General features: G+C 46.5%; 1 protein-coding gene and 1 long non-coding RNA gene across 6 annotated transcripts in view; one reads left to right on the top strand and one right to left on the bottom strand.

Annotated features, from left to right (window-relative positions):
- Positions 1 to 765: 765 nt before the first annotated feature.
- Positions 766 to 3,530, bottom strand: LOC118240368 (uncharacterized). The gene is made up of 2 exons (XR_004775367.2): positions 1,767 to 3,530; positions 766 to 843 (listed from the first exon to the last, which is right to left on the bottom strand). It is a non-coding gene; the product is annotated as an uncharacterized LOC118240368 (long non-coding RNA).
- The window catches only part of si:ch211-236d3.4 (protein FAM107B), a 21,936-nt gene continuing 6,564 nt past the window's right edge, over positions 3,505 to 18,876 (top strand). Inside the window, exons 1-2 of one of the 5 annotated variants that reach the window (XM_035520458.2) lie at positions 3,505 to 3,641; positions 12,734 to 12,791. In XM_035520458.2, coding sequence (XP_035376351.1) covers positions 3,618 to 3,641; positions 12,734 to 12,791 — 82 coding nt within the window. In that variant the 5' untranslated portion in view covers positions 3,505 to 3,617. Of the gene's footprint in view, positions 3,642 to 5,179; positions 5,337 to 12,730; positions 12,792 to 14,801; positions 15,077 to 18,876 lie in introns of those variants that run through there. The other 4 variants (XM_035520457.2, XM_027020516.3, XM_027020519.3 and 1 more) reach the window with 4 other exon arrangements.

The following is an 18,876-nucleotide window of genomic DNA, read 5'->3' as shown; positions in this document are numbered from 1 at the left end:
CTGGAGAAACTCGACGCATGTGCTTATATTTCGGAAGCACTGTCAGCAGAATTTGAATGACTGCTGGCCTCCTAACGGGCAGGTCCCCGAATGCAATCGGTTGGAACAGCTCTCATGGCCTTGTTCTGGTCTGGAGCGGGGAAGAACAGGGGCACATGGAGAATGAAGGTAGGGGAAGTCAGCAAGTGTCAGAACGCCACCAAGGTCTGAAAGGGAGCTATTATGATCTTCCAACTGTATTTTTGTAATTGTCTCTGGGTGTCAACAAGATGTTTCTTGCTAGGTGCTTTGCATTTCTGTGCCTTTATCCAACTGCTGGGCACAAATACAACACTCATATCGAATGTAACACCTTGTCCTGGAGAAGCTATTTTGATCCTCACTCAACACATCTGTGGTGGGATGGAACGCAGGTAGAGTTGGTTTTGAATTCAACTAAACCAGATTCCGACAGTAATTACTAACTTATTAACTTCTGTGTGATAAACGAAGGCTTTGATGCTACGAGAGATATTGTGCGATGCTGTGAAAGATACAATTCCCAGGCAGGGAGGGACTGCAGGCAGCGGAGGCAGTGGAACAATGCGTCGCCTTCAAATAGCTTCATATGCTCTGTACCGCATTTACATAGCGTGGCTGCACTCCAGCAGGGTCTCGCAGTCGCCAAACTCCATGCATTTCCCTTCTTTGCTTCTTTTTTTCCTCAGTTATGTACAAATTGCCTAATCATAAGATAAGGTGTAATTAAAAAAATAACTCTTTGAGTTTGAGACCACCACTCACTTTAATTTCACCATTTTAATTTTCCACGGAATCTGCTGGTGATGTGAGTCACACGCCCTGCTGAAGAGAGAACACAGAAATAATTGATGAATGAGTAATTTATTCTGAGCTAATTAAACAAAGGCAAAGTGAGTTCAAGCCCTATTCATTTGGCATATATAGTGGATTAGACGTTACATTGTTTTACTGTTAGCTTCCTTTGTTCTCTGGAATGTTTCGAGGAGAAATTTAGTATACATGCCTTGGAAGCTGATGCGTTTAGTAGCGCTACAACAGCGACTGACATCCATCTCAGTGATCAGAGAAAAACTTCCTTTTCTCTCATTGTATGTCTCCTAAATGTCTTATGTATACATGTATCCATTCATGCATCCATTCATCCATCACAGAGAACAAACGTTCTTGACATCTGATTACACGAACAGGCATTTGTAATATATATATATATTTTTTTGCCACTCGGGTTTTTGACGGATGAATAAGCTGTATTATTTTATCATACGTTGCATGCTGTCCCTCCAGTAATGGCTCCACTAGCCAGTTTTTGTTTCTCCGTGCAAATCTGGACATGGAAAGTGTTGTTAAAGGGCTTCGCCAGGAGGTGGCAGCAGTGACTCGCTCCCTCTAACTCTTATGAGACACCCCTCCCACTCCCAGTCCATTGCTGGATGTTGCACATTTTGAAGATCAGACTATATCAGATCTCAGCTGACTGTTCCAGGAATGGAGTAAGGCCGGTATTAGAAGGTGCTAACTGTACGTACATTGATGGAGGTGAGCTTGTTTCAGTATGTGAATATATACAGCATATTATCCATTGCTGTTATATTAATACTAATTCAAATTAGCACCGATTAATACTTTGTAAATGGGATTTCAACACAGAGGAGTAGAGTAGCAGTTTCTTTGGCATGGATGCAAAGGAAGTAAAGCTTTTAGGGTGTTAGCAGGGAAGCAGACAGAGACCACACACCAGTCCTTACTGGGAATCTTCAGAGGCCACACAACAGTCCTTACTGGGAGACTTCAGAGGCCACACAACAGTCCTTACTGGGAATCTTCAGAGGCCACACAACAGTCCTTACTGGGAGACTTCAGAGGCCACACAACAGTCCTTACTGGAAGTCTTCAGAGGCCACACACCAGTCCTTACTGGGAGTCTTCCGAGACCACACACCAGCCCTTACTGGGAATCTTCAGAGACCACACACCAGTCCTTACTGGGAGACTTCAGAGGCCACACACCAGTCCTTACTGGGAGACTTCAGAGGCCACACACCAGTCCTTACTGGGAATCTTCAGAGGCCACACACCAGTCATTTCTGAGAGTCTTCAGAGGCCACACACCAGTCCTTACTGGGAGACTTCAGAGGCCACACACCAGTCCTTACTGGGAGACTTCAGAGGCCACACACCAGTCCTTACTGGGAATCTTCAGAGACCACACACCAGTCCTTACTGGGAGACTTCAGAGGCCACACACCAGTCCTTACTGGGAGACTTCAGAGGCCACACACCAGTCCTTACTGGGAATCTTCAGAGGCCACACACCAGTCCTTTCTGAGAGTCTTCAGAGGGTCGTTGTGTAACTTGTCAGGCAGTTAGCCAGTGTTCCTAAACTTACAAGAATAGCTAAGCAGTGAAGGTTAAAGCAGAGACCAGATTGTTACCACAGAGAGGTGAAGTGGTGCATTGAGGTGAATGGCCTGGTCCGGATACAGCACGCTAGCTGCTGACACTAGTTAGTGCTTGTGAATCCGATAAAAGGCTTCGATAACTTTATCACTACTTTAGGCTATCGGTGCTATTATCCAGTCTGATAAAAGTCAGTCAGTAGCAATCAGTAACAATGAACTTTTACCTAATTATAGTGATGAAGTGGACAGCAGTATGTCAGTCTGTGGGTGTTAAACACACCTTTATAGCCCCATCTTCGTTCTTTAGGGGTGTGATGATAATTAAAATACTCAGAGAAAGTTCTGACTTCATTAGCGCAGAACCAGGAGGGTCACAGCTGATGAGGCTGTTCCTGAGGGGAGGCGTGGAGACATCCCGTATGCTGCTGCGTGAGCTCCTCGGACTTCAGGAGGGAAACAACTGCGCTGTCATCAGCACCGACCCAGTTGCCCAGACGGTGGCATCTGGTCCTTAGGCAAGCCAACTCCCCGAAGAGCAGCTGCAGCTCCCACCCTGACCCAGCCTTGCTCCAGCCCTCCAAGGAAAGCCTTGGGCGGCCTCTCCTGTCTCCCTGGTAGACTGCTAATCGTGACATGGAGCCTGTGTGACTCCTGATCCTCGCCTGTTACCCGGAGGCCATGCCACCGTGCGCTCTCCCGTGGGCTTTCTCCGCTGTCGCTAGCGATTAGCATAATCTGGTTGAGCCAGCTAAATCCTTAAGGGAGAGAGGGGAGCAGGAGTAGACTAGCAACAGGTGCTCCTCCTTACACCGCGCGACTCTCCTGACCCTCTCTGTCTTTCCTTCGTCCGCCCCGTTTTCTCTTTTTCTTTGCTTTTTTTTTTACACTTTTCGTTCAGCCTGACTGACTGAGTGTGACATGCTGGCTGTCTGTACCCCACGCAGCTACAGTGGACCTCTCCTGCCAAGTTCTGGTCGCGGGTCTATGCCGAAAATAAGACCATAGCGTCTTGCAGGAATACCCAACTGTTGGTAAGGTGCCAGGGGCCGGGAGACGAGCCTTTCCTCCCGCCGGTCCCACCCTCCCACGGAGCCAGGCTGACAGCAGCTGATTCAATCTGGAAGTGCCTCACCTGCCAGCGGCGCAGAGAACTGGCCAAGAAGTGCCCAGAGCAGCCCGCCAACACCCTGCTTTGGCATGGGGGCTTCGCACGGACAGAACGTAAGTGAGCGCCTGATTTCAAGGTCCCTGTTTTAAGCAGTTCTTTGCTAACGGTGTCTGAAGTCAGACAAGAGGTTGGCAGGGACCAAGGCCCATGAGACACAAACACAAATGTCAGTTGTTGTTATTTATGCATTCATCTGCATGGATAACATAAAAAAAATACTTCAATGCAAATGTGTTCTCATTTTTAATACATATTCATGAAATATTCATGTGTTTATCATAACTGTGGTTCCCATTATTGTAGTTCTAAGACCTCAAGTAGCAAGTAAAAATAAAAACAGGTTTTTTCTGGGTTGAGATTATCAGCAATGCAAGAATACATTTATGCATGCACAAGGTCAGTGGGCTTTGTATTTTGGATCATATCTCAACAGCTACTTTTCCAGATTTTGTATGAAATAGTAACATGGTGTGCATGGCTCTCACACCCCCTGGTCCTGCTCCATGGTGCCCACTGTTGCCAGTGTTCACAAATATTTGAGCGATGAGGCTTGCCACACGTGTGCAGCAGGCGTGGAGTGGGGTTTGGCGGGTCCAGCCGAAGTTTGACTCTGTCTGGAAAGCCTGCTGGTGACAGCTGACAGCTGCTTGTGAGGGGTTTACTGTGGGATTATGGGATGCGCAAAGAGCTTGTTTTTACGTCGAGGAATTAGTCAACATTTGACTGTCAGACATTAGACGAAATACGTGTGCCATAACCTAAACAAAAAAACCCACGATTGACCTCATCTACAGCAGCGGTCCTAGTGGAGTAGTTTGTGTAGAATAGTTCTGTCTGGGAGTCCTAGTTTCACCAAAACTAAGACCTGCTTCTAAGCTCATCAGTGGTGGTCCTGACATGCTCTTCAACATTCCAAGCCACTGCACACGAGGCCTCATCTACAACACCCCTCACTCACTCTGTCAAATAAAGACATAACTGACTTGCCGCCGAAAATACTACTGGCCGCTAAGTGCTAGTTCTGCTGTATTAATGCACCTGGTGGTGTCTGTAAATGTCGGATGTGATCTACCGCTCCATCTGAGGAGCTGTCTGTGCCTCTGCATCAGTAGGAAGGCGTTTACGAGGGAGACGTATATGGTAAGGTACGCGGTGCATGCGTGCAGAGTGAATGTGTAAGGCGTGAATCTGGAGAGTGAGAGGCAGAGAGGGAATGTGTGAGCAGGTGGACGGAGGGGGTGGTGATGTGATTAGCTCGGGAGCTGAAATGTCAGAAAGGTTCTGTGCTGTAATTTCATCTTCTCTGCGCCAGCTTCCGGGCAGCTTGGCATGAGCTGAATGCCACTCCCAGTGCTGGTGTGGTGCTCCCTACACACATTTCAATCACACATCGGGAAGAGGACCTATTTGGGAGGAACATTTTATGTCCTCATATCTTGAGCAGCCTCCCTAATCTGAATCAACTACTTTGTTTGGGGTCTTGGAAATGAATGTCAGGAGTCATAATGTTGGCTTTTGTCCCGCTGCTTATCGCGTATGATTTAATTAAATCTTTGTGCGGCTTCGTCCCTTTTCAAGGCTCGGGCCGTTTCATGCATGGCTGAGCCCAGCTGGATTGGCAGTTCCCTGGGCTGGATCCAGGCCGTGTCCATGCGCAGTACAGCCACGGACAGCTCTAGATGCAACCAGCAGGACAGCAACCAGCAGGACAATTTTACCACAATGGCTTTCGGGTTACACTTGTGCAGGTACATTTACCAAGCTTTCTGTTAGCCAATCCACAGTTAGTACAGAGGTGGGTGGTCCCTCTGTTCTTTCTATTAGCCAATCCAGAGTTCATACATGGGTGGGTGGTCGCTCCATTCTTTCTGTTAGCCAATCCAGAGTTAGTACAGTGGTGGGCGGTCCCTCCATTCTTTTTGTTAGCCAATCCAGAGTAAGTACAGAGGTGGGCCATTCCTCCGTTCTTACTATTAGCCAATCCAAAAAAACACAACTTCTTACTACCACTTAGTGTCAGCATGCGGCCTCCCAGCTACTATATTTGACTTTGCTTCTAGTCTGAGAAATCTGGGTCACAGGTCTGAGACAGATTAAGCCAATCAGCAAGATAAAAACAATTAACCAGAAAGAACTGAACTCTGAAGGAACCGGTGTTTGGGTTCTAAACTGACAGATCTTTGTAAGGACATTCCTGCTTCAGACGAGTGAGTTATATAATCTGTTTATTGAGGGGTTCGGATGAACCAAGTGGAGCAGGTTACAAACCACAACAAAAGAACATGATTAATTACATTTATTTTAATGATGAGAGAGACCAAAACAATAATAACAATAATAAGACCCAGTAGTATCCTGACCCTAGAAACAACCTCGCTCTAGACACCTAAACCACCTAAACCATCACATCAGTAAATAATGAACAAGTGCAGAAAAGCTGTGGATTGTTATATGTATTTCCAATACAAGACTGTAGAAATCTCGCCTTTCTGACTGGATGTGCATTCGTACTTATGCAGGCTTACACACACGACGCATTTGTGGAAAATACTGTCTACTTTCTGCTCCTGGTTGTTGTAATACAAATAGTATTTGCCTCAGTTTCAATTTCCATTTCCAAGGTCTGGGTAGGTCAGTAAAACTTTTAAGCAAACCCCAGGCCCCAGCAGGTAAATGAGACTTACAGAAGTGGGTGTCAGATCCGCTGTTCGTTTCTGGGTTAGGAGACAGAGAGGAGAGGTTGGCTCCTGTTCATGCTGACAAGGCCCACCAGACCTGGACACGCAGGGTCACCCATGAGACCCTGTAAGCAGATCTGACCGTAATGAGGCTCGGCCCGACAAACAAACCACTCTCTGATCCCTGCCTCAGCCAAGAAATCTCAGTCTCTCTCTCTCTCTCTCTCTCTCTCTCTCTCTCTCCATTAGAGTATAAAGGTCCAGAAATAGGAAGCAGCCTTTAAGTTGGAAGGTTTTTTTTTTTTTTGTGGGTCACATCACAAGACAGCCGTTCATCGGAGACGTTTGGAATGTGGAGGTTTGAGAACTACAAAGTGTGATTTCATGCTTCTGTGTTCTCAAATTGGATTTTTTTTCTTTACCAGGTTTTGAGGAAGATGAAGTAAGTGCTAGTTTCTGGCAGTTACTTAATACTTGCGGTCACAACCCCTTATTCATGGTTGGAGAGGTAGTTTAGGGTGCAAAAGAGGTGGAACCTTGGCTGTAAATGTTGTCTGCCTACCCTCTACAGAGATCTAAACCAGCACAGACAACACAAGGGACAGTCTTAACAACTTAGAATTATTTGAATTTTTATCAATTCTTTATTTATAGATATTTATGTCATGTCATAAAAGCTCGTTAACTCTGGGAGTTCTGTGTTCTGGGAATGATTCAGATATTACTGACTTTGATATCAGTTCCAGAAATCAGTGGGTAATCCAAACCGCCCATTTGATAAAGGCCAGTAACAGTGAGAGCGCTGTATGTGCACTCGAACTTCATTCCAAACACATGGCATCCAGTCAGGTGAGGTTTGGTGTTTAAGAAGAATCCAGTCTGCACTAGAGCCTGTGTTTTGATTTCTTAAACAAGACTATCATCAGATATATTTCTTGGTTTGTGTCTAAACAAACAGTCCCTAATGAAACATACAAACTGTAACAACAGCTGCTATTGCCATTACTCTGTGTATGTGTGGATTTATGTGTGTGTGTGTGTGTGTGTGTGTGTGTGTGTGTTGACTGGTTGCCATGACTACAGTTTCACCATCAGAAGTCCGTTGGTTTGATCATCAGAGTGTTATTTACTAAGCAAGACGTTTCTTAGTAAAACCCGTGAAACCCGTAATAAGCACCATTACATTACAGGTATACAGCTGAAATAGGTATTGTGTAGCTTCAACTATTCCCACTGCAAATAACACTAGTTAATTTTCTGTCTTCACACCCTCATTTAAACCTCCTCTAATGAAATGACCTAACTTTAATAGACTTCTATAGGTTAAAGTAATGGAGATTAGACAGGTTTAATGGAGCTTTACCAGAGCTGTTTTAACCACAGCATGCACCTCGTAGGTCCATCAGGTCCTCAGTCACCTTCATACACACTGACATGAGCCAGGTGTACCCAGCTAAGGCAGATGGTGTTCATTATCTCTCTCACACACACACACACACACACACACACACACACACACACACACACACACACACACACACACACACGCACATGCACAACCCCGCACACACACACATGCACACCCCCTCGCACACACACACGCGCGCGTACGTGCACTCATGACCGCACACACACACACACACACACACACACACACACACACACACACACAAACACCATGGTGCTGTTATTAAAGCACCAATATGAGATAGCCTCAACAACAGTGTTATTTGCATAACAATACACAACAGAACACCCTGTTACTAAAGAAAATGTTCTTTACTGTGAAGGAAACGTATCAAACCCAAATCATCCCATCCTGGGAAGCCACAGAAGTGCAGAGTTCATCATTTTTCCCCCCACGGTTTTACACACCTGATTGCATAGCACTGTGGCTTTAAAAACTCTGAAGAACTGCTGACTGAATCTCTCCGCTCACCGAAATGCGCCGCACAATCACTACACACTACAGAAGACCAATACCTTGAGCTTACTAACAAGCTTTTGCGACAAAAAAGATTCATGTGCACCCATTACGTCATATGTTAATTGGGAACTGTCAGCATCTGACTTTGCAGTTTTGCATTTACTATTATTTGGCACACAAACCGTGTATTGTAGGGTCACTGTCACTGTGCACCTGTGACCGTGCTGTGTAATGCAATTTATATACTGTCCACAAGGGGGCAGAGTCAGGCTACTTGCGAGGGAAGAATCTTGCACCTGGTCATTTCTTGTGACCTGCATCTGGATCGTATCCTAAGGATTTTAAACGGATGTATTTACAGTTTGGCCAACCCCGGAGCGGGTGTGACTGGTACCAGAGAGAACAGTGAACACTGCAGTGCTGCACCTCTGAGCCCACAGTCAGCTGCAGTATCGAGTCGATCCATAGCTTTGGTGAACCAAAAACCGGACGGTTGTTATGGCTTCTATTTGGCTTGTAACCCTTGTGCCAAAAAAGGAGACAAAACGGGGGGAAAAAAAACGAGATTTTAGGTCCAGCTAAGGAAGTCGAAGCTATTGTTTTCCATGAGTGACATTACACTTTTCTCACGCGAGACAGTAACAGCTCCACCCTGATGTGCAGCGTAGGGCTCCTGCCCCCTGCACCACCTACACCACCCACGGCCCTGTTTCCTGGGCGTCACCACGTCCTGTCTGGAAACCCGCGAGGAACGCTTTGTAGTTTACAAGGAGTCTGTGGCTCAGGTCGCGGCGCTGTAAGCATCTGTAGAGTCTCCAATTCACGCTCTCGGCACGCCTGCCTGGTTCACTGACGCCAGACCAGGTTTCACTGGACGCAGACCAAAGCAGCAATAATGCCAAGTTGAGCAGGTCTGAGAAACTGGCGAGTGCCAAAGGCGGTTGATAAGGGCATAGTCTGCAGGAGGACGGGCATAGCTGAACAGGACTGCCACTGGTGACAGGTTGCCCTGTGTGAGTCAAGTTTAGGGTCAGTTGGCACAGAGGTTATGAATGCCAGTGGTGTTGTGTGACACATGAGCACACACAAAAACATGCAAGTAAACAACCGAAAACACCAAGAGGAACGCACACACACACTCGCACCCGCATACACACCCACGTACATTCACACACACAAACACGCACACACACACACACACACACACTTATAAGAACCTGCTCATACACAGCCAACACCTCCCGTCCTCGCTGAACAACATGCCCTCTCGTGCTGCAGCCCAACACCCACTACGTTTAAGCTCTTTCATGTCTTGCTTTCATCTCATCAGGAGAGATCGTTACTGACTCTGTCTTTCCTCTCCTGGCCGAGAACTTCCCTACCTTCAAGGCTTTTAAGTTCGTAACAGTCACCAGGGGACCAGGGGTGGTCGGCATCTGCTGTCGCCTGACTCCTGACTTCACATGACTTTGGTGCCTTGATATTTCCTCGAGTAAGTGAGACGTTAGTTATCGTTTTATCCAAGCATCGAAGTTGCACCAAATAGGGGTGTAACTTGGCTAGGAGCTGAAAACCGGAATGGCAACCCAGAGATAATTCTCCATCCATCTCTCGTTCTAACCCTTGCACTCTGTGCACGTTACCCCCCCCGTATGTCGGTCAGGACAGGCTTCGGGGTATTAAGCCGCTGACCCGTACCCACTGCCTCTGGTCCTGTCTGCGGGTAATTGGAGCGCGGCACCCCTCCCTCGCCACGGCCTGCACTAATTGTTTTGCGTTGTCTGAGAAACCCGAGAATCTTCGGCTTGCGACCGGCGCACCGGAGCGTGGCCGAAATCTGCAAGACACCCTCCTGTTCTGTTCGCTCCTCATTAAGGGGATGCTGTATCACTGCGCGAGCACCCTTTCCGAACAGAGTAAATAAAACATACGCAGAGAACGGACAGGCCCAGGGGCAGGAGAGGTCAAACGGTCCGCGCGACTCGAGTCCGGAGTCTGCCCGCCGGGCCGCTCATGGCAACAGCTAGCACACGTCACGCTCGGGTACTCTCGCACTGCAGATGCCAGATTGCATTGGCTGCCACCTCCGTTCTGCACATCGCCACGACAGAGATGCAGAGCCGTGATTCCGTCTGGCCAGTGAGGTCATGCGCTGTTGCCATACATGTGCTAGCTTCATCTGCTTCATCTGCGTTAGCTACTCTAACATTTTAACATACTCCACCACACCCACAGTCTGTGTAATATACCATGCAATTTCGCAAACTCTTCAGAAGGACATCAGCTCACAGGCCTAATTATACAAGGGAAAATCAATTCCCGTTCATTTTGCATTGGAGAGGCCACACAGTAAATCTTCATTTGCATGGTCCTCTGCGGTGGCACGGAGTTCAGCCTCCACTGCGAGCCGCTCCGAACATGGATCCAGTCTCTTTGCCTGTAAGATCACTGAAATTCGCCTGCCTGGTTATTAGCACGGGCTTAGCATCTTACACCCTCTTAGTTAGCCTCTGTTGCTCATAACAGCTCTAAGCCTTGCTAATGCCAGTAGCAAAATATGCAAATCCTCTTAAAACACGAGGGAATTAATTACATTTCGATCAAATGTGCTTGCTAAGTTGAGACTGAAGCCTGATGGTAGGACATGCTATTCGTTTGACTATGATCCTGTACAGGTAGAACATGTTTGTGAAGTGCTGATGCACTTATGTCAGTTTCCAGACAACATGTCACAAAGCACACGAACTTGAGAGATGTACTTACCATAAATGATGTGGGCTGCCTGTGTTTGTCATGTACTTATTTTTATGTCTTTCTAATCCAGAAGGAAAAGCCTGACCAGTGTATGCTGTACATAAAGGACTTTTGTTGCCAAGGATACTGATATTACCATAATATGCAATATTATACAGTAAGTTGCTAGAGTGTCTTGACCATCACACACCTACACCGTAATGGACCATAAGCACAGTTTCCAGTGGAGTGCTAGAGTTATAGTGCAATAGTGTGTGGCGGCAAGACAGCGAGAGCCTTGTGGGGAAACCACGTCTGAGCAGTTCTCTCCATCTCTCCTAGCAACCGGCAAGTAGCAGCGGCAACATCCATTCATTCTGTCAAGGCCTTTCCAAAGGGTTAGAGCTAAATCTAAGAAAAGGCCGGGGTTTACTGAGAGCAAGGGTATTGGAGTAGAGAGAGAGAGAGAGAGAGAGAGAGAGAGAGAGAGAGAGAGAGAGAGAGAGAGAGAGAGGGAGGGAGGGAGGGAGAGAGAGAGAGAGAGAGAGAGAGGGGGAGAAGGAAGGGGGAGAGAGACAGAGAGAGAGAGAGAGAGAGAGAGAGAGAGAGAGAGAGAGAGAGAGAGAGAGAGAGAGAGAGAGAGAGGGAGGGAGGGAGGGAGAGAGAGAGAGAGAGAGAGAGAGGGGGAGAAGGAAGGGGGAGAGAGACAGAGAGAGAGAGAGAGAGAGAGAGAGAGAGAGAGAGAGAGAGAGAGAGGGCTGTAACAGAGGTAAGGGAACATGGTTCACATGTTTTGTTCACTGGAACTTAAATCTTCAGGTTAGTTTCCGCTACATGTTCCTCTCTCATGCAGCGACCAGTCCAGGCCTGAACTCTCGCCGTGGCGTTTGGTGCCACACCAGAAGACTCTATTTCAGATACTTTAAAAGGATCAGCACATCCAACCATCAAACTGACGTCCTGAGTCTCGATCTGTTTTGTCTTGTTCATAGTATGCATTTGCAAATTAGACAACTCGTCTCGTGTTTTTCCAGCAGAATCAAGTTTCATGCCCAGACAAAGGGCTCCAATATTTCTGCGTAACCGATCACAAAAAATTGATCTGGAACTCGGAGGAGCTGGTGTACAGTCCCAAGCAGGAAGATGAGAGTCACTTGAGAGCTTCTGTACTCTTAATTAAGAGGGATCTTCACTTTGGGCTTTTCCAATTGAAACAGCAGGGGGGCTCTCTCCTTGATTGCTTGATAGGGTTTTTTTTTTTTTTATTGGGTATCAGAAGGTTCCACAGCCTCTAACTCAAATGGGACGGCCCTAATGTCAAGTAATCTTTTCATTACAAATTGACGATTAAAGTCCTGCATGGCTATGGAGAGGAGTGGAAGGGCAGAGATATCCTGATATGGAGACACTTAATCGAATTGAAATGAAGTGTGGGAGGGGTCCATTAATTCCCACTCTAGCAGCAGGGAATACGAGCCTGTGGTTAGCGATATAAGCCGCCTCAGACCATGTGTCCCAGACTTCTGTGGAGGTTGTGTTTAAAATGTGAAATGCTAGAACGCTACCACCTTTGCTTTAGTGTTCTACACACCCTAAATCTGGAACAACCATGTAGGCACCTAAAGGGAGTTTGGAGTCTGTTTTCAGTGGCAGCTTCCAGAACGGTCTGTCAGAGTGGGGTTAGACAGCTAGCTCACTCTCTCTCTCTCTCTCTCTCTCTCTCTCTCTCGCTCCTTCTCTCTCTTTGTCCTCTTCCGTCCCTCTCTCTCCTTCTTTCTCTCCATCCCTCCCTCCCTCCTTCCAGCAGAAGCCCTATAACAACAAGCAGCTGAGTGTGAAAAGTGGAAGCCGCATGAGTGGTGTGGGTAAGTCCGCGCTCGGGTTTCAGTCCTCCAGCACAATAATGGCACCACGCATGGTGAGATAACAACCCCGGTGAACTGCCATGCACCGCCGTTGCCGTTATGCCATTACTCACATGTCACAGCACACACAGGACGCCTCACGACGCCCCACTGTGTTTACAGAGCTAAGCGATGTATAGGCCTCTGTTCTGGATTCACTGTTGCTGGCTTTAAAAATGATTTAAAACAATGCATCATATAAACAGCTTAACAGGCACAAAAACTTTGAAAAACACTGCAGTTTTTTAGTTTTGCAGATTTCATCATCTTTAAAAATACTTTTTTTTTTTTTAAATCAAGTATTAAACTGTGTTTACTAATAGATGTAGGACAGAGCACACAAAGCTTTGAATATTCATAATTAAGCTGAATAAGATCTAAAGTCCTGAGATATATGTATTCCAGTCTGAGATATATGCTTCCCAGTACGAAGTATATGCCTACCAGTATGAAGTATATTCCTTCCAGTATGAGATATTTGCTTTCCAGCATGAAGTATATGCTTCCCAGTATGAAGTTTATGCCTACCAGTATGAGATATATGCCTCCCAGTATGAGATATATACCTTCCAGTCTGAGATATTTGTCTTTCAGTATGAAGTATATGCCTCTCAGTATGAAGTATATTCCTTCCAGTATGAGATATTTGCCTTCCAGTATGAAGTATATGCCTTCCAGTATGAGATATATGCCTCCCAGTATGAAGTATATATCTTCCAGTATGAACTATATGCCTTCCAGTCTGAGATATATGCTTCCCAGTATGAAGCATATGCCTTCCAGTATGAGATATATGCCTTCCAGTATGAGATATTTACCTTCCACTAGTAGATATTTGCCTTCCAGTCTGAGATATATGCCTTCCAGTATGAGATATATGCCTTCCTGTATGAGATGTTTAACTTCCAGTATGAGATATATGCCTTGCAGTATGAGATGTTTACCTTCCAGTCTGAGATATTTGCCTTCCAGTATGAGATATATATCTTCCAGTCTGAGATATATGCCTTCCAGTATGAGATATTTACATTCCAGTATGACATATTTGCTTTCCATTATGAGATATATAACTTCCAGTCTGAGATATATGCCTCCCAGTATGAAGTATATGCCTTCCAGTATGAGATATATGCCTCATAGTATGAGATAAGCCTTCCAGTCTGAGATATATGCATCCCAGTATGAGGTATATGCCCTCCAGTATGAGGTGTATACCTTCAAGTAGGGTTAGGGTTAGGGTTATAGGCCTCATAGGCCTCCTGCTATGAGATATATACCATCCAGTATGAGCTATTTACCTTCCAGTATGAGATGTTTGCCTTCCAGTATGAGATATATACTTTCCTTTATGAGGTATATTCCTCCCAGAATGAGGTATATGCCTCCCACTATGAGATATATACTTTCCAACATAAGGTATATGCCTTCAAGTATAAGATAATTGCTTTCCAATATGAGATATTTGCCTCCCAATATGAGATATATACTTTCCAGTATGAGGTATATGCCTTCCAATACTGCTCTTGCCTAGATGGTTGCAGTAAGTAAATAACCTGCAGATAAACATTTAAAGGTTTGTTCAACAGCCACACAGAGGAAATGTGTATGTGTGCGCATGCGTGTGTGTGTGTGTGTGTGTGTGTGTGTGTGTGCGCGCGTGGATTTATAAAGTCCAATATAAGTTTGAGGGTTGATCTCAGTACTGAGAGAAACAGAGAGAGATATAGATGTTAGTTCCTCAACCCTTCAGTATCAGACTCCTGCCTACAGGCAAGCAGTTGCAGTCTGGGCATGGGGGCGGGGTTTAGGAGGGGAAACAAAAGAGAGTGTGAGAAAGAGAGAGAAAAGAAGGCAGAGACAGAAAGAGAGAAAGAGTTTCCCTTGTGTACAAGTGAGAGCGAGAGAGGGGCGTGGCCTAGGAATGCCCATCAAGTCATGTGACTGTTTACATCTGAGGGGAAGGGCAGAGCAGCATGAGCATGTGTGCAGTGCAGCACAGGCACCAGAGAAACGGCCTGCAAAAACACACACCCTCCCACACACGCACTTACACGCACACACACTTGCACAGACATGTAGCCTCTCTCGGAGTGGCCAGTACATACACATTCATACACACACACACACACACACACACGAACGCACGCGAGCGCGAACAGGCAACAGAAGAATGGATCACAGCATAGGACACAAACTCTACCCAGAAAGCCCCCCTAGCCGACCGCGGGACGTACTGGTGAAGTCAGGTAAGGTGACCTGCTCTAGCTTCACGCCCACACTACCTGAGCATGTGTTCCAGGTTTACTGTTGTTGTACTAAAAGTAGGACACTCTGAGCTCAGACGGCAGGCTCCAGGCTCTGGTGTTTGGTTGCCGTGTTGAGCGTGTCCATCGGTGTGGGTTCAGCAACCTGTGGGAGCACTGTGCTTGGCACTGGAGATGATGTCAGCTGAAGCAGACTGGTCTCACGTTCCACTGCAGATCAGGGCTGAAAGCAGTGAAGTTTGGAAATGCACGTTTCTACGGTAAACGCCTCTTAAACGCTCAGATGTTTAGATGGGCAGATTTCTGTGATTACTCAGTGCAAATAACAGAAGTTCCCCCAGGGCGCAAACAGGAAGGCAAACAGGGGCTAAATACTTGATCTATGTCAAACAGCCTTACACACCGTAAACCAGACACCAGAAGAAGCCATTTAGAAATCTGTGCGGTTCAGTGTGAGTGTGAGTGTGAGTGTGTGTGTGTGTGTGTGTGTGTGTGTGTGTGTGTGTGTGTGTGTGTGTGTGTGTGTGACAGCGAGAGAGAGACAGAAAATAAGTCAAAACTAAAAGATCATACAAGAGATCTACTAGAGGTGGGATTACTGCCTTTGTTTTTTGTAGTAAGCGGTTTGTAGCCACTTTAGTATGTTATTTAGGGCTGCTGTGAGCTTAACATCCTAAACAAATCGCTTCAGAGGACGCCAAAAAGTTAATCATTAAAATTCATGCTTCAAAGCAAAAGGTTTCCCTGAATGGTTGACAGGGTTCCTGCATTTTTACACCCATTTCACAAAGTACCTGCTACATATATTTCATGACAGATGACATACCACCAGAGAGTATAATAAAGTTTTATTTTAACTGAAGTTAAAAGACAGTTTATTAAAGGCACACGTTTGTGCCATATTGACAAAGTACTTTCGCAACTGTTGCCTTCATTTTTTTCTACTGGTCCAGTGTTTGCTTTAGCAGGAAAAAAGCACAAGGTTCACATAGTCTTCATCCTGACCACTGGCCACCGTAGTAAACTGCCCTGTGCATATTTGCACAGCTATCTGAGGAAGAGCCGTCAACACAAACACACCTTCCAACAGCACGTGCCGCTTGCTCCTCGCTGCCTTGAGGACTTTCTCATTCTCAACGAGCCTTATTTTTAGACCTGCATGCATATTTTAAAATCGCGTTCTTCCATTAAAACATCTCTTTATTGATATTTTTGTAAGTGGGGTTTTATGTCCATGAAAGCCGAGGGCTTGGATCTTGGTCAAAGCTTTTGTAATGGTAATTCCCTGTGTGAACTGCCAGTCTCAATCCTGTGGTTTGCCAAGGGTCAACATTCAGAGTGGATTATGGGAAACTAGCCCCCCGTTCCCTTCAGCACACACACACACACACACACACACACACACACACACACACACACACACACACACACACACACACACACACATCCCCACCCCATTTCCTCCCCCACATGGGAGAGCAGCAATTCTGGGCATCCCCAGAGACCTCTGCTGTCGCCTTGACAACAGCCAGACCCCTGTTTGTATACACTCGGAGGAGGGAGTAAACTGTTGTAGAAGTGTCTTTAAAGGGCACCCGTGTGTGTTGGTGAGCAAGGACGGATCACTAGGGCCCTGCGCTGAATAACGACCTTCCACTGCCTGTGCAGCGGTGACAGTACATTACGGTCGAAGGCCGGGACACGTTTAAGAGCGCAGACACGTCCGTGCTCGCTCGCTCTGCTTCTTCCCCTCTCGAATGATCGCGACGTGTTCGAACAGCGCCTTTGCCACGGCCCTTCCGTGGGTTCCGCTGTGTCTGAGGCGGGGATCCAAGCCTGACTTACCTGGCTGTCAAAATGACCACGAAACGCAATTGAATTAACGGTCTACATTTCCTGGAATCAGATGGCCTGGTGGGGCCGAACATGTTAAGTGACTGGCAAGGCCTTCGGTGAGGTAGCTAAACGCATCCTGGCAGTAAAAGGAGACGATATTAACTTTCAGAACAAGCCCAGAGAGCTTTTGCTCCTGCTCTGCATGTCATAGATATCTAATCAATGAGTACACGGATCCCCCCGCAGAAGAACAGTCGATTTGCTTCGAGATCTCGTTACCTTTCTGGCCCATTCTTTATGCCATCTCGCACTCTTCCTCTCTCTCTCTCACTCTTTCTCTACTGTCTTACTTCCTCTTGTTCTTTCTTTCTCTCTGTCTACTGTCTTTGTCTCTCTCTCTCACTCTTTCACTCACTCTGTGTGTGTGTGTGTCTCTCTCTCTCTCTCACACACACACACCCACCCACACCCTCCTTAACAAACATCTCCATGAGGGTTTATTTGAGCATATGAACTTGTCAGCACTAGACACTACATTCCATTCACGTTCTCACACAGCCCATCTGTTTTTTATTGCTCTGGTATGGAGTCTACACCATAGAGAAGGATATTTTATATCGTTTCAAACACGTACTTGTCATTGCTGTCGTTGTTTTAATCCCAGCCAGCCCTCAAACACGCTCCTCCGAGATGGGGAACAAGAATTTGTTCATTAGTCACCCCAGCAAAATGACCCGGTTCATTCAAACCTTAACATCTGCCGCGTTTACATCATCGCAAAGCTACGGCTTTGCCGGGTTACGTTTCACTCCAAAGACGTGGGTGGAGGTCTTTAACACGTGGGTCTGTCCTGAAGCTTTGGGTTTGAGAGTCAGTCTCCGTTCCCTGGACACTTGAACTGTCCCGCCAGAGGCTCCGTGGACCTCACAACAACAGTGATGACAGCAGCATGTATGGATCTTCCGGTCATTCTCTGACTCATTCCCTGGAGCTCATGATCAAGGAACTCATAATTACCTGAAGAACTGGATCCAGTTTGCTGGAACAGGGAAGGAATCTGTGGTGTAGCTCCCAAACTGGTTATCTGTGCGTTAGAGCTGACAAAGCTGTTTGATGACAGCATTTATCTTCTCTGATTACGTGGACCATTTCGCAAAGCTCTACTTACACTTCACGTAGGGTAACGTGACTTTCCCAAGGGTGTAGTAACTTACCAGGACATGTACCCAAGATTTCTGGACACTGGGCTACCACACTTCCTGTCCCTGGCTATAGGACTCCAAAATGTAACCACGGCAAAGTGCGATCTCAAACGCTGCAGGGACAGGCGAGTGCGGTTCACTGGCTAGGCGACTCTGGAGCCTTCGTCATCCATCATGCTCCTCCATGGAGGAGCTGTGATTTGCAGGTACTCCCGATTCAAATCCATTGTGCTGGTGGTTTTAATATTGAATAGTGGAGATGATCTCTGGTTCCTCCTCAGACCCCGGCATTGTTCGGACCCGGCCTCTACGCATATGACACCTGATCTTTTTCCACTGCCGAGCTGCTCAGGTTCACTTCACCTTTAGTCTTTGCCGGTCGTAAAGAGACGAAGGAGACCGTGTTGTTTTGGGGTCTGCCGGGTCATCTCGTGGGAGGGCCTGGGCCAGCGTGAGGCTTAAAATAAACCTGCCCACATTCATTGAGATGCACCGAGCAAGGAACTGGATTTTACACCTGTATTAAACGAATCTCCTGGCCTACGTTAAATGACCTTGTCAGTGTTTGGCTTGGTCCTAGCGCAGATACGGAGATGTCAGGGTTTCATTCTGTGTTAAGGCAGCAGGGTTTTGGTAAATTTCTCAAAAAGCGGTTATTTAATTTTGAAGTCTTTAGACTCATGTACTCAAGCGGAATTTTATTCATTTGGTACACGTGCACTGTAAGGTAGGGCAAAGCACACT

The sequence above is a fragment of the Electrophorus electricus genome, chromosome 22 (assembly GCF_041902795.1).
Source record: "Electrophorus electricus isolate QZ-2024a chromosome 22, ASM4190279v1, whole genome shotgun sequence".
Lineage (NCBI taxonomy): Eukaryota > Metazoa > Chordata > Actinopteri > Gymnotiformes > Gymnotidae > Electrophorus > Electrophorus electricus.
This window is presented reverse-complemented; position numbering and strand designations above follow the sequence as displayed.